This window comes from Temnothorax longispinosus, chromosome 2 (genome assembly GCF_030848805.1).
Source record: "Temnothorax longispinosus isolate EJ_2023e chromosome 2, Tlon_JGU_v1, whole genome shotgun sequence".
Taxonomy (NCBI): Eukaryota; Metazoa; Arthropoda; class Insecta; order Hymenoptera; family Formicidae; genus Temnothorax; species Temnothorax longispinosus.
In genome coordinates this window covers 19252860-19268985 of record NC_092359.1, presented here as the reverse complement: position 1 = coordinate 19268985, position 16126 = coordinate 19252860, and the positions used below count along the sequence as shown (strand labels likewise).

General features: G+C 39.2%; 2 protein-coding genes across 7 annotated transcripts; one reads left to right on the top strand and one right to left on the bottom strand.

The window, feature by feature from the left end:
* Window positions 1–191: 191 nt before the first annotated feature.
* On the bottom strand, window positions 192–15909 carry LOC139825419 (uncharacterized). Of its 5 annotated transcripts, none has more exons than XM_071798142.1 (10): window positions 9462–9816; window positions 8505–8518; window positions 7644–7706; window positions 6903–6961; window positions 5529–6151; window positions 5056–5408; window positions 4847–4982; window positions 1779–1952; window positions 1368–1506; window positions 192–1031 (listed from the first exon to the last, which is right to left on the bottom strand). In XM_071798142.1, the coding sequence occupies exons 1-10, from the start codon at window positions 9634–9636 to the stop codon at window positions 884–886; spliced, it is 1884 nt and encodes a 627-aa protein (XP_071654243.1). In that variant the 5' UTR covers window positions 9637–9816; the 3' UTR covers window positions 192–883. The 5 variants fall into 5 exon arrangements, with proteins under 5 accessions (XP_071654243.1, XP_071625384.1, XP_071625383.1 ...); XM_071769283.1 differs by lacking the exon at window positions 9462–9816 and adding an exon at window positions 9035–9421; XM_071769282.1 differs by lacking the exon at window positions 9462–9816 and adding an exon at window positions 8919–8988.
* Grx3 (Glutaredoxin 3) lies at window positions 11313–13250 on the top strand. 2 transcript variants are annotated; one of them, XM_071769357.1, is made up of 3 exons: window positions 11313–11515; window positions 11925–12540; window positions 12806–13250. In XM_071769357.1, the coding sequence occupies exons 1-2, from the start codon at window positions 11466–11468 to the stop codon at window positions 12538–12540; spliced, it is 666 nt and encodes a 221-aa protein (XP_071625458.1). In that variant the 5' UTR covers window positions 11313–11465; the 3' UTR covers window positions 12806–13250. The 2 variants fall into 2 exon arrangements, with proteins under 2 accessions (XP_071625458.1, XP_071625457.1); XM_071769356.1 differs by having other exon boundaries at window positions 11316–11515; window positions 11925–13250.
* Window positions 15910–16126: the final 217 nt, after the last annotated feature.

Genomic DNA, 16126 nt, shown 5'->3' with positions numbered 1-16126 from the left:
GACCCGTATGATTCACGTTTACAAAATTGGATCGCAATCGTGATCGACGGAGAGCGAGGAAGAGGACGAGAAACAGGAGAAAACGTAAACAGTCGCGAGAGAAAAAGCGATAGGACCGGTAATATTGCGCCGTTTCATTCATGGATGAGCGAACGCTCGTCTCCCGTACGCATAAAGAAGCCTCTGCACAGTTTCTAAGAAAGATTTAATAAAGTCTTCGTACACATCATCGCATCGGTCCCTCGAAAGCTAAGATATAGCATGTACGCACATGTGTGATCAATCATCAGTCGGCACAGATCAAACGTGTGACCGATGTGCACGGATAAAAATATAACAATACTGATAAAAAAGTAACGATACAATATTATTTCCCCGCTCGATGAAGAACTAAAAAAATTAATCCTACAAAATATCTATTCTCTTAAGCACATAAATATATCCAATTCATAAGAAACTGAGATATATATATATATATATATATATATATTAAAAATATATGTATCTTTACTGCAATAGAGATCCGTTGCTTCATAAATCGAGCTCGCTTACGTCACTTTATCGAAGGCACGCATAATTGTCGAGATAAATCTTAGACGAACAAATCGAATCATAACTTGCCATTGGAATAGTAGTAAAATAATAATGTCTCGTGTGCGACACGATTACGCAATTGATTAATTCACGCATCTATTCTCAATATATAAAGGCACCGCTTAAATCCTTGTTCGTCAGCCTAATTGTGTTCTTCATACTCTCACAATGTCTAGAGCAAAAAATGTTTGCTCGGCAGTGTTTATATGCCCTTATATACAGCGAGATTATCAAAACAAAGATTCTTCCTTCCCGCATAAAATAGGCTCGAATGTAGCGAACTAAAAAATCACTTTGGTGGAGTATCAGTCAATCTCGTACTTCCGACCGGTACGCCGTTGCTGTGGAGTTCCAGTTCCTCCTTCATATGATATGTCACGATTTCTTCCACCGTCGAGAAAGACAGCTCCTTCACTTTCGGGGAGCCCAACGCGTACCTAAACAATTTTAAGAAATATTCTTGTAAACTAAATTTTATTTGTATAAAATAAGTAATAAATTAACAAAAAATTATCTTCGCGCGTATTGCATGCGAGTTACACGCTGAATTTTTCATGTCTCCTCTTTGCTAACAATAAAATAAAGTGGAGTATTAAAATTTTTCTATCATATATAAAATGTTGGCCCTAAAATTTTGCCCAATCATTTATCAGATTAATACAATATTAACACAATAATTTTTTTCATAATATTTAAATTTAGATTGCAATGCTGAGTGTACGGCAAAAGGCATCTTAATAAAACAATAAAATTAATAAATAAGGCATATATACCTATTGTCATTTCTCTTCCTGACCGGAACATTGAAAACCCTGTCCTTGAACCAAAGAACCAAAATTAAAGGATTGCTGGGATTTGTCGTCGACGGTCTCATAAGAAAATATCCGTCTTGCGGATTACTGTAAGAACCTTCTGAAAACATACAATTCAATAGTTATATTGCATCGAATTATAAATTTTACACGGCTCTTACATGTTAAGTAAAAAAATATCTTACAATAAAAAAATACAGAAGATAAAATATCTTCAAATTATATTTTTATGACGTTCACATATTATTCTAAATAGATATTCTAAATAGATTTTAATTCGCGATCTTAATTTTGATAATTTTTTAGGAAAATTTAGCCGCGTTTCTCTTTTAAAAGTTTCTATTTAAAAAGATCTAAAAGATTAACACATACGTTCTTTGATAAGAATAATTGCTTGTTCTCTCGTGATATTATGATACCAGGGCTTGTCCACGTAAGATTGCCTCTCGGGTGGCGGTGGCAACGGCCGCGTGGCTCTCTCGGTTGACAGTGAAGTATTGCTGCCAGCATGAGGTAATGTGGCTGATTTCTTATCCGGTGATCGCTCTGCAAACATGTAAAAAGACCAAGCGGATGTAAATTGATACAATAATTACCACATATTTACACAATACATGTACTAATGCGTAATACGTTTTTATATTTATACAATAAATACACAGCTCCAAATAAACCAGATAAAATGTATATATATATATATATATATATATATATATATATATATATATATATATATATATATAATATTATAAACTTGTGGAAAGAGTAATTTGATGATTACATAATTTGATAAGGATTTTAATTTATAAAAACGAGAACAATATTTTACTATAAAATAGACATCGTTGCACAAACATTTAAATCTCACTAAAATACAAATCGATCGAACATTACTAACTTGCTAAGTTAAGTCGAGCTTGCGTAAGAGTCTCCTGTGTCAAACACTCCGAAAGACTCGTTTGCCGGCGTACCGCCGTATTGAGCGATATATTCCGCTTTGTATCGCTAATTATAGTTGCCATCGTGTCGCGAATTTCGTCACGTATACTTTGGCGAATCGCGAATACGTTTAGACAACTATCAAAAGTGTATTGTCGTTAATTTTTCTATCGTCCGGAGACGCATTTTTTAAAGACGCACCGGTTTGAGGAACACGTTCGATGCACGATACGATCGTCGCAAGAATCTCAGCGAAACTGACATTTAACTCCAGCACGAGCCTTTTAAAGCATCGCGAAAAAAGAAAAGTGGTGGTCAATCCGTTGGTCTCTCGGCATGGGACGTAGACACATCCGAAGCGCGTTCAAGAATAACTTCCGTAAATCAGATCGGGAAGGCCGACGATCCTACGGTGGTCGCGAGAAACAAAGAAAATCTGATAAAGGTGGTCTTCTTTTCAAAAAGAAGAATGGAATTTTCAGTATCTCGTGCTCTCTCCTAAGGCAGCCAACTATTCATCTGCAAGTTTATCTTTGTAAAACGCAGAAGTCACATAAACGATAATTATCAAAAATGAATTCCGACTGTAGAAATAAACATAGAAGGAAGATCACGTATTACTCTTATTATATCGAAAAACTTTTCAGATTTAACAAACTGGACAGAATATATACCTGAATAAAAAAATAATGTAAGATTTTCCTACGTTATTTCGGAAGCGTTTTTGCCCAAGTATAAATTTTAATAACGTCAGTTTACCTGCCGAGAGATATCGCGGTAATATTTGGATACTCTTATCTTTATACAAACATAAATTATATTGCAAATAGTTAATTACAAATTACGTTGTAAAGATATATCAATATAATTATGCCAAATAATATTATACGTTTTATCGAAAATTAACGTACACAGTAAAGAATTTAATGTCCCAGAAAGTCCACTCTAAATTTGTGTTAAAATAACTCATGCATTTGTGTTATTTTTTACATTTAGAAATGTTATATTAGAAATGTTATTTTAGTCGATATAACATTTCTAAATGTAAAAAATAACACAATGCATGAGTTATTTTAACACAAAATTAGAGTGGACTTTCTGGGACATTAAATTTTTTACAGTGTATGTGGGAAGCGAATAATTAATTTTTGAAATATATTTTCGTCCGCCGTTCGGAGTTCGACGACCTTCGGCGAACGAAGAGAGAACAGATGTTCCATTAGCGCAACATTCTCGCATTGTAGCACGATCGCATGACACCGTATCGATGCAAATGCAGATAAGTCATCGAACAATGCGTTGTTTAATCGTTCTGTGTACCTGGTGGCTCAGGCGGTTGCGAATAACAACACGTAGACAGGCCTCTCTTGATCCGCACTATCATATCGGCGACCTCATCGGCCAGGCGCGTGCCCAGACCTCCTAGGAGATGTTTGCTCAGCCGTAGATAAAAACAGGAACACATTCCATCACCCAGTGTTTCGCTCTCTCGGTCTCTTATCGAATCCTTCCACACGCTTATCGCAGTTCTTGGCAGACACGTCGTACGAATCGCGATTAGAAATAGAATTCGCTGTAGTATATTCTATCTTGTCCGTCCTTGCGACTTATCGTTTCCTTTCTTCCCCGGGGAGTTCCATGTATATATATTTTGTTATCAATCGAGAACGGACTGCAATCTCTCCGCCACGGGACTTTACTGACAAAATCGACTCGACGTTTCGCACTGTTGACGTCTCACACTCGAGTCAAAAACCTACGGTGATTTATCTCACCGATCCTGCCTAACGCTTGAGATCTTTTATTCATATTGAAGGTCGAAGGTCTCAACTTCCGCATACAAAAAATGCCGCAGATTATGAATAATTGCGACAACGTCGTTGACATACTGCGACAGAAGCAAAACACTATTCTGTTGCGTTGTACAGCTATCACAAAGAGAGAACGGTTTGTGCAAATCCGGTCTTGATGACGGTGGCCGATACGCGACTGTCTGCAATATCGCGATGGCAATGCGCATCAGGTTGCATGGGAACCAACGATAAGCAACATTTGTCGAACATATGCTCAGAAGTTCTTACGACTACTGTCTTGCATTCGTCTCGAGTCTACGGTACCCTGCATTTTTTTTTATTCGCTAGAACGCATGTTTCATTATTTCGCCTAACGTCTCACTAACAAAAATGGTTTGCATTTAATCGCTCTTTCAATGAGTTAAACATTGTATCGAGTAATAACAAACAAAATTTTCCAATCTTTAAGATTTCCTCAAGTTTTTAAGATTATATTTTTAAGAAAGAAAAAATTAATCAAACTATTAAAAAAAAATTAATTATTACTTATAACTCTCCATTAAACATTATCATTGCTAATGTCAAAATATGATTAAAGAAGTTATTTATGGAATTTTATCCCTATAATATTTTATATGTAACTATATATAATATTTTTAATTGTTTGTCTAGTCACAGTTTCTTTGTAATGCAGAGAAATAGGCTTACCTTTGTGTTTCGAGCTAGTTCTACTGGGAAGAGTCGAAGGCGGTGGGGGCGGCGATGGTTTGGCGGGTAAAGGAGGTGGTTCTTGTGCATCATTTGCATGCCTTTGAATAGGGCTCAGGTAATCATTATCCTCCGGCTAATGCAACATAACAGTAAATAATTCATCAAGTCTTGTAATCACAATTCCGAAGTGACCGTTGAAGACTTACCGCTTCCGTAATAGATTCGTAAATTTCGTAATCCTCCTCTTCCTCGTGACTCGCAGCGCTGGGTGGCTTGTAAACACTCTCGACTGATCCTTGGCGACCGCTGTGTAACGATTGCTTGCTATCAACTCGCGAGATCTCGTTTTGCTGCTGCGCGTGCTCGATAATGTTATCGTCGAGCGGCTCGTACTCGTCCTCACTCTCCTCCGTTTGCGCCGGCAAATTCGCTACGAGATCAAAATTTCTTAAGATAACCGGTGGTTTCGATAACTCTTTGTCGGCTTCTTTCTTGACCTCCATAGATGTGTAGTCCTTGTTTCTCTTAGGTTCCGGCGGCGGCGGCACGCCCATCCTTCCTGGAAAGCCAAGCAATGCAATATTTATTAATATCATATCATTAATATCATTATTCATAAAAAAATCGAGATCCGTATCGAAAGAATCAACACACAAACATGATGTGAAAAAGAACTAACTTTGGGTTTTGCTTTGTTCATTAGAAACGCGCTCGTGCGTCTTTGGCGCGTTGTGCAGAAAAGATTTCTGCGGAGATTTCTTATCGGAAGCCGTCATCGGGATTCTTTTCAACGGCAGAGTTTCTGGTTTTGGCCTGATCTCAGGTTTCTTTGTCGGATCATTCCTCCGCTTCAACTCCTCCAACTCCAACTTCAGTTTTTCGGCTAGAGTCATCTTTTCCAATTCACTGTGTAGCCTCGAGATGTTTCTTGTCGGTGGTGGCTTAGTCTCTTGAAAATTCGCGTACATATTCTCCTCTTCGTTCTGAGCAGATTGACAATTAGCATAAGTCTCTTCCTCCTCCGGTTTTATTATTTTCTTCGACGGTGGTCGCGTCGGCGTTCTGCTAATCGATATTCTATTATTCTGTAAAGACGCTTGCTTGTTCTTAATCAGACTTGGTTTTATGATTTCCTGCATATCTTCAGTGGAGTTATTTTCCTCGGCCGTTTCATCCTCGAAATCGGTTCCCCAAGAACCACCATCGCTCAAGTGATCATCATTTTGTTGCACTTCTACAATCCTGGCCGGCAGATATTTTTCTGGGGACTTATTCAGTTCTTGCACAAATGCCCATAATTTTCTGCAATAAATTTAATCGATATTAATAATTTTTTAATTTAACAAAATGCGACATTTGCCTAACAGTAAAATGTTAATCTTCAACGCGAGAAGAATAGGGAATTATGTTGAGTTTAATAAGTAACGTGGTAGTGCAAACGTTAAATCGACGCGAATGTGGAGTGAAACGATCGGACACGACCCACGCGATAGAATTATGCATTTATGCACGACTTGCAGTCATCAAATAATTATCCAGTCGCGCGAAACATATCTTCGCGAATAGCTTGCGACGGCGTCTTTATAAAGAGTTAGCCACATAGCGCATTCTTGCTGCACGACCGCGTCGTATAAGTCAGCAATTCCTTGCTACCAGAAACTTATTTCAAGGGATAAAGATAGCTCCTTAGATACTTGAAAAAGAAAAAGAAAAAATATAAAAATAAAAAAATCCAAAAATATAAAAATAAACAAAAATAAAATGAGACAATAATTAAATCACGTATTAATCATATATTACATGGCATTTTCTATTTCAGGAATTTCTAGTCGAATTGTGTGCTTTATGCCTGTATCTCTTAAGTACGTAAACACTTACAAACGGTACGTGAATGCGATGGACTGTTCAGCATACTAAATAAGTCGGATACCGTTAAGAGAGAACGCGTTATGAGAGAAGATCGCGAGACACGATTCCGCGAAGAAGAGAAAAAGAGCGGAGGCAATAGCACGACTTGGGCAGAAATAAAGCTGGATTTGGTTCGTTCTCTCACCCTGTCAGTGGACGCGTGAGGTCACTCCTCCAGAGAGCCAGCTTCCCATCCGTCAAGTGCTGGAATAATTACGATTAATTAAGGCCCCGTTAAGAGCGCGCGCGCCGTCACCGGCCGTCTCGAAATATTGCTGTTGCAACCAGAAAAAAAAAACACGTCGCATTATCAGTGGAAGTGGGTACACACATATAATCATCGCTCGCGTGGCACGCGAGTCTCTCTAATTACCATCGAGTCGGCGGATTTCGGAGATTTATTAAGCCGGCGAGAAAACATTTTTCAGACGGGTTAAATCGACGAAAATTAATTTCTCGCGGAGAGAATCGTCGTGGGCGTTCACGTAAATAAATTTCGTAAAGTAAACGTAAAAAGATAAGTGGCGCGATAAGCACGCGTAGCTAATTCCGGAAATTTTCTCTTATAAATCAAGATTAATGTGAATCTTTGTTTTTAAAAAATATAATCAATCTGATTAACATATAAAAATGATGTGTCCAACATCAAGATTTTTTATATGCTATTGATATAATTTTGTTTGTCAATATCTGCTGGAAATAATATTTCTCAATTTGCTGATTAAATCAAAAGTAACGCGGAAAACGCTAAGTTTGAGGTTTTTATCAGGACGCTGCATTTTTTTAAGGCAAGCTGTACATTCGAGCGACTTGGGGATCACCGACAGGAACACCGACGAGGCATATATAGGCTGTCCTCCTCGTAGCAATACAATAATTCACTCACCAGCAACTCATCGCCGTCGATCTGCCGTTTCGCCACTGCCTTGCAACATTCCTCCAACCCGTTCTGTAAAATGAGGAAATTGTTGGCAGGAAATCGTTGACAGGATACTGATAAAGACTACGCACATATATGTATATATAGAAATTGATAATCTCTCATACATGGAGAAAGAATGTATTCATTAATGTATTAATAATATTAATTGATAAAAAAGAAAAAAAGGAAAAAAAGACGAAAAGAGGAAATGATCCAATAATGATGATGTGTCGAGGAAAAGTAGCGTCATACACATCGTTGAGTGTGAGTTATTTACCGAATTCTAACATTTTCATCTCGATGATGGTACTAGAATAGATAAGATAATATGTACTTCCTTGCTTATGTGTTCAATTGTGCCCTCACTGTGTGATTTTATGCTTATTTCAAATAATCTGAATCACGGAAAAATTCAAGATTTCTTTCTCAAAGTCATTCTCTCTCTCTCTTTCTTTTTTTCAAGATTTATACACATATTAATTTATTTTTCAGTCGTATGGAACGTTGACCGTGAGGAAGAAATCTGGGCCGTGTAACGTTCTTTTCGTGAGATTGAAGGGAAACGAAGTTGCGGCGAGGAAACGACGATCGGTTTCCTTAAACCGGCATTCAGACGGCGTTGCCGCGATGAGGAATGCGTGAAAGTTACGCGCGATTCCGATCGCGCGCGAAGAAATGCAAAGTGCCGTGTCCCTTTCCTTTCGCCGGCCGAGTTCTCCAGGAGACGAGCTGTCCCTAACGCGCCGCGATAATCGATGCTTCGGGCGAAACGCTCTCGTTACACGTGACTCAGAAAGTTCCGTCTTTCTAAAGAAACAGGGCTACTTCTCTGCGGCAATCTGTAATAATGAAATTTGTTAAACCGATAAACGTAAGAATCCTGTTTTCCTAAAAGCTTATCCAGGTGATACGCGCGTTCGAAAGACATTCCTGAGATACCTCCGAGACGTCTTTTAGACACGTGTGAAGTTCGGGTGAGATAAACGACGTTTATGTGACCGTGTTACAGCTAGCTGCGTTACTTTATAATAAAATGTATTGAATGTATTAAATAAATATCTATTTTTACAATAAAATTACAGTCTTCCGCTTTGCATCTAATAAATACTTTTACTAATTAAATAAATACCTAAAGTATACTAGTTACTTTCTCATTGGTAAAAGTATACTTTTAGTATAGTAAATTTATAGTAAAATACTAACTAAATAGTAGTTTAATTGTATCAAAAGTATAAGTACTTTTACTAATGAAATTACAGAATCCTTCTCTTCGCACCTCGTCAACTGAATACATTCATCATAGTTTTTATCTTTGCGTCAGGATTCGGTTTGTTAGATTCTCGATCCTTCGGTACCTTCAACACGTGAGATACGTTTCTGCATGGACTATTCTGGACTATTCTGGAGACAGCTAGGTAAAAAGTCGCGAGCGTATAGAGGAGTGCGGAGGAGCCGCGAGCGAGGGTCGGTAACCTCAACTCGACGATCGCCGGAAAATCGCTCGGGAATCCTGGCGAGGCCACCCGCGCCTCTTCCGCGGCGCACAATCCTCTCCTTCCTACGAGTCGCGCGCTATAAATACACGCGTATTTACTGCCTTTTAACGCGCACGTGCGCCTCGCACGTCTCACACTCTCTTTCTCTCCTCCCCGTGCTCCCTGACGTTGCTCCGGTCGCGTCGCGCCTTTTGACAGTCGGTGTCCGCCGTGAAGTTGCACCCACCACTCGCGCTCCGCGATCGACTTCCCTTCGTCGTCCGCGACGCGGACGAACTTCACTCACCTTGCGCAGCAAGCACAGCACTCCCTCCGTGTTCCAGGTGGAGATGTCGTCGAGGGCATCGTGTCGCGACAGCTTCTTGGACATCGCGGGCTGCCCCGCGCGCGCGCGCGCGTGCGAGGGAGAAAAAAAAATTGACCGTCACACGCGCACGTTCGCCGTCCGGCGGCGTCTGCATGAGCTTTTTGCGGCCGCGCGACCGACCGTCTGACAGGTCTGCCCCTCCCCCCTCTTCTCGCTCGTCTTTCGTCGTTCATGCTCCTGTTCTCCCCCCCCGACTCGCGGCCGCCACCCTCGCCGGTGGCCATTCGCGCGCGATTGGTCAGTTTCTCGTAGCGCACCTGCGTCGTCAGGCCTGTCTCGCGCGAGGTGAGTGCCCCCCCCTCTCGCATATTTGCGTGAATTATGACCCGTGCCTAGTTTCACGCCAAATGTGACCGTCTGACTGTCTGAGTCGCGTTTTTGAAATATAATTCTCGTACGTGATTTTAATTCCGACTCTTTCCTGCGACCGATTTCTTCTTAAAGAAAAAAAATATATATAATAGAAAAAGAATGATATAAAATGAATAAAATTTCGTTCGATAGCTAGATTGTTGAAGTTATAATTAAGTATCTCTTTGGAAGAGAAAGGCAAGAAAAATGAGTCGCGTGATTTCTTATTTGTAATCCGCCTTCTCGACGGCGGTTGCGAAACAGAATTAATCTCCTCTGCAGCGATCGTTGCTCTTTATTAAACGTCTTAACCGCAGTTGTTATAATTGCAAAATTGCAAATAAGAAAAACTTCGACGTTTTGCCTCAAAAATTTCAAGTCCAGCTAATCAGACTGTGACTTATTACGAAGTACTTTAATTAAGATCTCGTAGAATGAACCTTTTTAGAATGCGAATCTCATGGATGACGGCCACGAGCAATTAACAATTAAGTAAGTATCTCATCTCAATAGCATATATTATATTATGAATATCACATATTATATATATTATTTTGGGCGGCAGTGTGGTCTAGTGGTAGAGCGCCAGACTCGTAATCTGAGGAACCAGGTTCGAGTCCACTAGAGCCATGTAAACATGAAATGTTTTTTCGAAAGCTGCGCCCCTCCGTGCAAGAATAGGCTCTTGTGCGGAGCAAACTGGGCTCCGTCTTTCGGAAAGAGACGTTAAGCCGTTGGTCCAAAGGGTTAAAGTGAGAGGAGAAGGGTAGTATTGAGTAGGGAAAAACGTCCCTATACAAAAAAACGCCTTGCAACCCTGAGGGGAGTCAATAAACGAAATTCGTAGAATTTACGAAGTAATAAATAATTGTGTCATTTCGTAAAATTGTGTTGTAATGCATTTATTTGAATTTATTTAGGAATTGTTTATATAATTGGCAAAAGAAACTTATTATTCTGTTTATTATAAAGTTCGTCGTCGAATCCAGCTTTTATTTTTTACTATATATTATTTTTGACGATAATAATAATAATTATATATGGTATAATAATAATAATAATAAATATACATGGTGCATATATTATTAAATTATATGTATATTAACAATATATTATAAATTAGGGGTCTTTGATAGGTCCCGACCGGATTCAGAGAGCCTTATATTTTATATTTAAAATATAAAAGAATTTTAAAATAAAGATATTTTGTCTTCATATATATATATATGATTTTCAAAAATCAAACTTATCCGGTCATTACAAAAATTTTAATATGGCCCTCTTGACGAAAAAGTCTGAGGCACCTATCATAAACATTGCAAATATTTATTAAAATATAACAAGTACTATCTCTCGACGTCCCGTTCATCCGTTTGCTCGTTTCGCGGCAAGTTCGGCGCGATTGCGCCGAGAGAGGCGAACCCGCGGCCATGAGAACGGCGCCGATGGTCGCGTAGACCGTAGACGCGTTGAGTTCTGACGACACGGCGGTCAGCGGTGTCATTTTCTGGCCATTTCCCGGCCGGGTGGAACGCGAGGAGGAGAACCGGCCGACCGGAAGCGAGTGACGCGATGGCTGTCACCAACCTGGTCACGGAGCAGGCATTCGACGACTTCGTCAAGTGAGTAATCGGGGCACCGGGTCGATGGAAGCCTTATAACCTCTTCTGCCTGAATGCCCTTCCCACGAGAACGACGGTCTTCGCTTTTTTTTTTACATTTTACTGAATTTACTTTATTCTTCAAATTATCATTTTAGGAATAAAATCAAATTGAAATCCTAATTTTAGAAATGTTCCTAAAATTATTTTTAAAAATCAGCAGGTGTTAAATCCTTTGTAAAATAAATGCGTTATATTTCTCGAGCACAAGTGTGACGAGATTATAAACATTTCTTTCCTCTTTGTCGGTTTTTCTATTAGAGGTTAGCGTATTTTCTTCCTCGCGTGAGGGATGCGCGAGTGTACGCTTACTGTTTTTTTCATAATTTTCTTTCTGTATGTTTTATAAGTATGTTTTGTGTTGCGCAAGGTCCAAGAAACTTTCCGTCGTGCACTTTTACGCGCCATGGGCGGAGCAATGTTCCCAAGTGAACGACGTGCTCGAGGAGATGAGCGAGATGGAGCAGTACAAGGAGTTAAAGTTCGCCAAGATCGAGGCGGAAGACGAACCTGAGGTGTCTCTGAAATCCGGAGTGGCTGTCGTGCCGACGGTTCTTCTGTATCGGGACGGCAACGTGTTGGGCAGGGTGGACGGTGCCAATGTCCCCGAATTGACCGAGAAGATCAAGCATTTTCTGAACAACAAGGATGCGGAGGAGTCTGTTGAGGATAGGTTGAAGAAACTGGTGAACCAAGCGCAGTGCATGCTATTCATGAAGGGGAACCCCGCGAATCCACGGTGCGGCTTCTCCAGAACGATCGTTTCCATCCTGGACGGTTACAAGACGGATTACAAGTCGTTCGACATATTGCAGGACAATTCCGTTAGGGAAGGACTTAAAAAGTTTAGCAATTGGCCGACGTATCCGCAGTTGTATCTGAACGGAGAGCTGATCGGCGGATTGGACATAGTGAAAGAGATGGACGAGTCGGGTGAACTAGAAAGTATGCTACCAAAGAAAGGGAGTGCCGATACCAATAAATAGGTCCGTTTAAGTAATAACTCTATTTCACATTGATTTCCGCGTATAAGTAGTGACGAATAATGTTATTTTTCCAAGCAATTACTACCTGTAACTGTTATCTTTTTAACGTTATTTTATATTATGCGTTATTTGAAATTACATATCCTGTTCGCGGAATAAATTAAATTATCTTCTAGTGAGTTATGGTTTAATAACTTCGTTTCATGTAATTATAATTTATATTCTACCATTTTCAAGCCAATCCATTTGCTTCACACTCTTCCAGTTACAACCCTTGATTGTCCATTCAACCTCTTCTGGGATGGCTATGACATGCGAATGATTAGTTTGAGAGAAGGCTTCTGCGTTTATATATAAGGAAAGAAGAAAGTTTAGAAAAAGGAAAATAGAATTTAGAAGTTTTGTATCAAATAACTGATTGTGAGAAGTAAAATTGATTGGAGACACGGTGATAAATTTAATCTTTCTTATCCGAAACATTTAAAAACTTCCATTCAAACTGTAAAACTAAAGCATATGTGAGATGAGGATAGGAATTGAAAACCCGAAATCAGTTAATCGTTCTTACACAAGGCCACGCGTCATCTCATGATTTTTATTATATACATATGTACACAACACATCTTACAAATAACAAAAATATATCTCAGAATTACAATTAAGTAGGTAAGAGCTTCGGTTGTGTAATAAAAAATTGTCATAATTAGCTAGATTCCTCATTATTATTGTTAATTTTGTACCATATGATTTTATTATTATTATTCTTTCCTTTTTATATTTAATCTGTCACGTGAAGCCATAATGCATGAATACCTAACTTCATGTGAGAAGGCAACGATTACGATTCAACAATCTAAAGTTACTAAAGTCACAGGCAGCGTCATCTCACGTTGTTTATGCAGCAGCAAAGTAGCTTTGAGCGTTCGTTCAGATGACGCCAGAATGCAGTATTTGTATCGCTTTCTTGCGCCCGTATTCCAAATGTAAATTATTATCGTGTTATTTTTTATTTAATATCATTAATGACGCACGCAAACGATGCGTACCTCGAAAGTACATATTATATAAAAAAATTATATACAATTTCTTTTGATTAATAATAATAATAATAAGTGTTTGTGTGTGTGTGTAATCAGTAAAATTAAATTATATAGGTAAATCTGAAGAGTGGATTTATCCACGATACTGATTTTAGGTCGTACAATTTTATCACACGCATTATCACTGAAGAGTTTTACAAATCTGGTAAACAATTTTTCAAATCAAAAGTACATAACATATATAAGTATATATAATTATAAAATATGTTCCATATTATGTACGTGTGTTCTCTTTCTCTTGTACATATAAAATGTACGCGCGTGCAAGAAAAATACTATTAAAAAAAATTAAAAAATTATTTAAAAGAATAATTTTTCATGCGTACTTAACGCAACGTGTAGTAAATAAAAAATATATAACAAATGAAATATTAGTCGTCGGGAAATATTACGACTGCCAGTCTGCCAGTAATGTTTCCCGACTGATTAAGCTGCCGAGATGCAAATGCGGAAATCAGCGTAATACACACACATGGAACATTTTATCGCGTCCGCGGCATTAATCTATCCGCGTTGATGTTGCAATCACACAGCCATGCACGCAGAAACAAAGTTATCGCGGCAGCGAAACCAATGGTGATGACCGAATTTTTCGATCGCCTCGCGCGAGGGTCGATAGCGCGCGACCACAAAATAGCGATAATTCCCCCACCGGAGCAACCGTTGATACCGCGTGGAAATGAATTCTAAAGTCGGAATTGGTCGGAACAGACTGCAATTTTCTCGTGGAAGAGAGAGAGAGAGAGAGAAAATTGCGCAGTCACACCGCGTTTCTCGAAATTACTTCACGAGTCGATTCCAATTTCCCGTTTTCGAGCGCAGGGAGAATGATGAAAGTGCGGCCGCTTTGAATAATTTTTTTTTTTTACGCGACACGAACGGCGAAATGCCACGCTTCACGTGCGCGGCATTCGTACAATCGTATATCGTCCCCGATAATTTAATGTCAACGACATAATCGCGATGCCGGATCTATTCGCGAGAGCGCAACCTTTACCGTAAATTGAAAAATTGCCGTGATCGCTCCGCGCGACGCGCGGAGAGGAAGGAAGGTGTGAAAATCGCTCGATTCGCTCGTGCCACTCGAGATATCGAGTGGCGCTTGTTTTACAGCCCGTCAAAAGGCCAGCCGCGTGCTTGCCTATTTTATTAATTAAGAGGAAAAACTGATGAAATTAATAGTTCATCCGTGATGATCGCCGGGCTCGTCCCGATTTCCGATGCGTCGTAACGGCTGTTTAAGTATACCCCACGAGTTTCACGCGGACGCTTCGTTATCGCGTCGCGACAGCGTGATCGACTACACGACGACTATATGTCTTATCTGCCGCGACCAGCTGAGGTTCGCCGGATCACAAAATGCGCCTTTATTTACTTGCCTCTTTATCGATACTCGACCGTTGAGTAGCCGGCAAGAGGTCTAGCGCTCTTGCCGTTTAACAAAAATTCTCCGTCACAAAATCGGCAACTTGACATTGATATATAGTTGTTATGCAAATGATAAAAAGTGTTTAAATGAGATCTTATAAGTATATATGTGTATTGGTCGCAAATAATATTTATATATAATTTCCAAAAATATTAAGCGCACATACGACGCATCCGAATGATTTTTTTTTTATGTATTGTATGACCTGCAAATGCAAGCTGAGTTATAATATCGTACTCCGAAAAAGTTGTATTACAAATTCCAGATTCTTCGCACATATTTATAAATATATAACGTAATACAGTTACTAAACAATTTTAGAATTTTACAATTATATAATTTTTATGATTAATACAACGTTAATGCTAAATAATTAAATAATAGAGCAGTCACATTAAAATTAAGGATAGTTTTAGAATAATTTGTATAGAATAATTAAGAAAGTCTCTTCTGTCTTTCTCTCTCTTTCGCACTTTTATCTTGAATGAGTGGCTCGATAAATATCTGTTTCGTTTTTACTTCTTTTTTGAGAGGCAACTTTTATCAATTGATTTTTCTTTTATTTACATTTCTTGGAAAAAGAGAAAAGAGAGAGGTGGGGCGGGGAGAGGGAGATACGATACTTACATCATCCCGGTGACGTAAGCCGACTTCTCCTTTCGGGGTCGATTCCTTGACGTCACCGATGAAGGACATTGGAATTGCATACGTAACAGGAGCCTGCACCGAATTATCTTGAATCCCTATTCCTCTCTGTTCAGGGTGCGCTTCGAAAGACTTGAACAACAGACAATAGGAATTTAAATGCCTTTTAATAGCGCGCATCCTGCATATATTTCTTGAAAAGATCGAAATAGATCGCCGGTAGATCGCTAACGTGCTCGGTAACGCGATATCATTACGTTTCGTTCCGAAAGGCAAACTTGCGTTCGTTATGCGAGTTCAGTTAAACTATGTAAGAATTTAATACATGGAAATAATACGTTCGAAGCGACACGCGACGCAAAGCGCGGCGAGACCGCTTATTATCACATCATTTCTTTTCTTTCATCGCTTA

Bases quoted from the DNA above. Each gene is read 5' to 3' on its own strand.
- LOC139825419 (XM_071798141.1), bottom strand. From the start codon at position 15,894: ATGCGCGCTATTAAAAGGCATTTAAATTCCTATTGTCTGTTGTTCAAG. The intron at 1,953-4,846 runs GTAAGCCTATTT...ACATGTTTGCAG, and splicing joins AACTAGCTCGAAACACAAAG to AGCGATCACCGGATAAGAAA. The intron at 1,507-1,778 runs GTATGTGTTAAT...GTATGTTTTCAG, and splicing joins AATTATTCTTATCAAAGAAC to AAGGTTCTTACAGTAATCCG.
- Grx3 (XM_071769357.1), top strand. From the start codon at position 11,466: ATGGCTGTCACCAACCTGGTCACGGAGCAGGCATTCGACGACTTCGTC. The intron at 11,516-11,924 runs GTGAGTAATCGG...GTGTTGCGCAAG, and splicing joins GCATTCGACGACTTCGTCAA to GTCCAAGAAACTTTCCGTCG.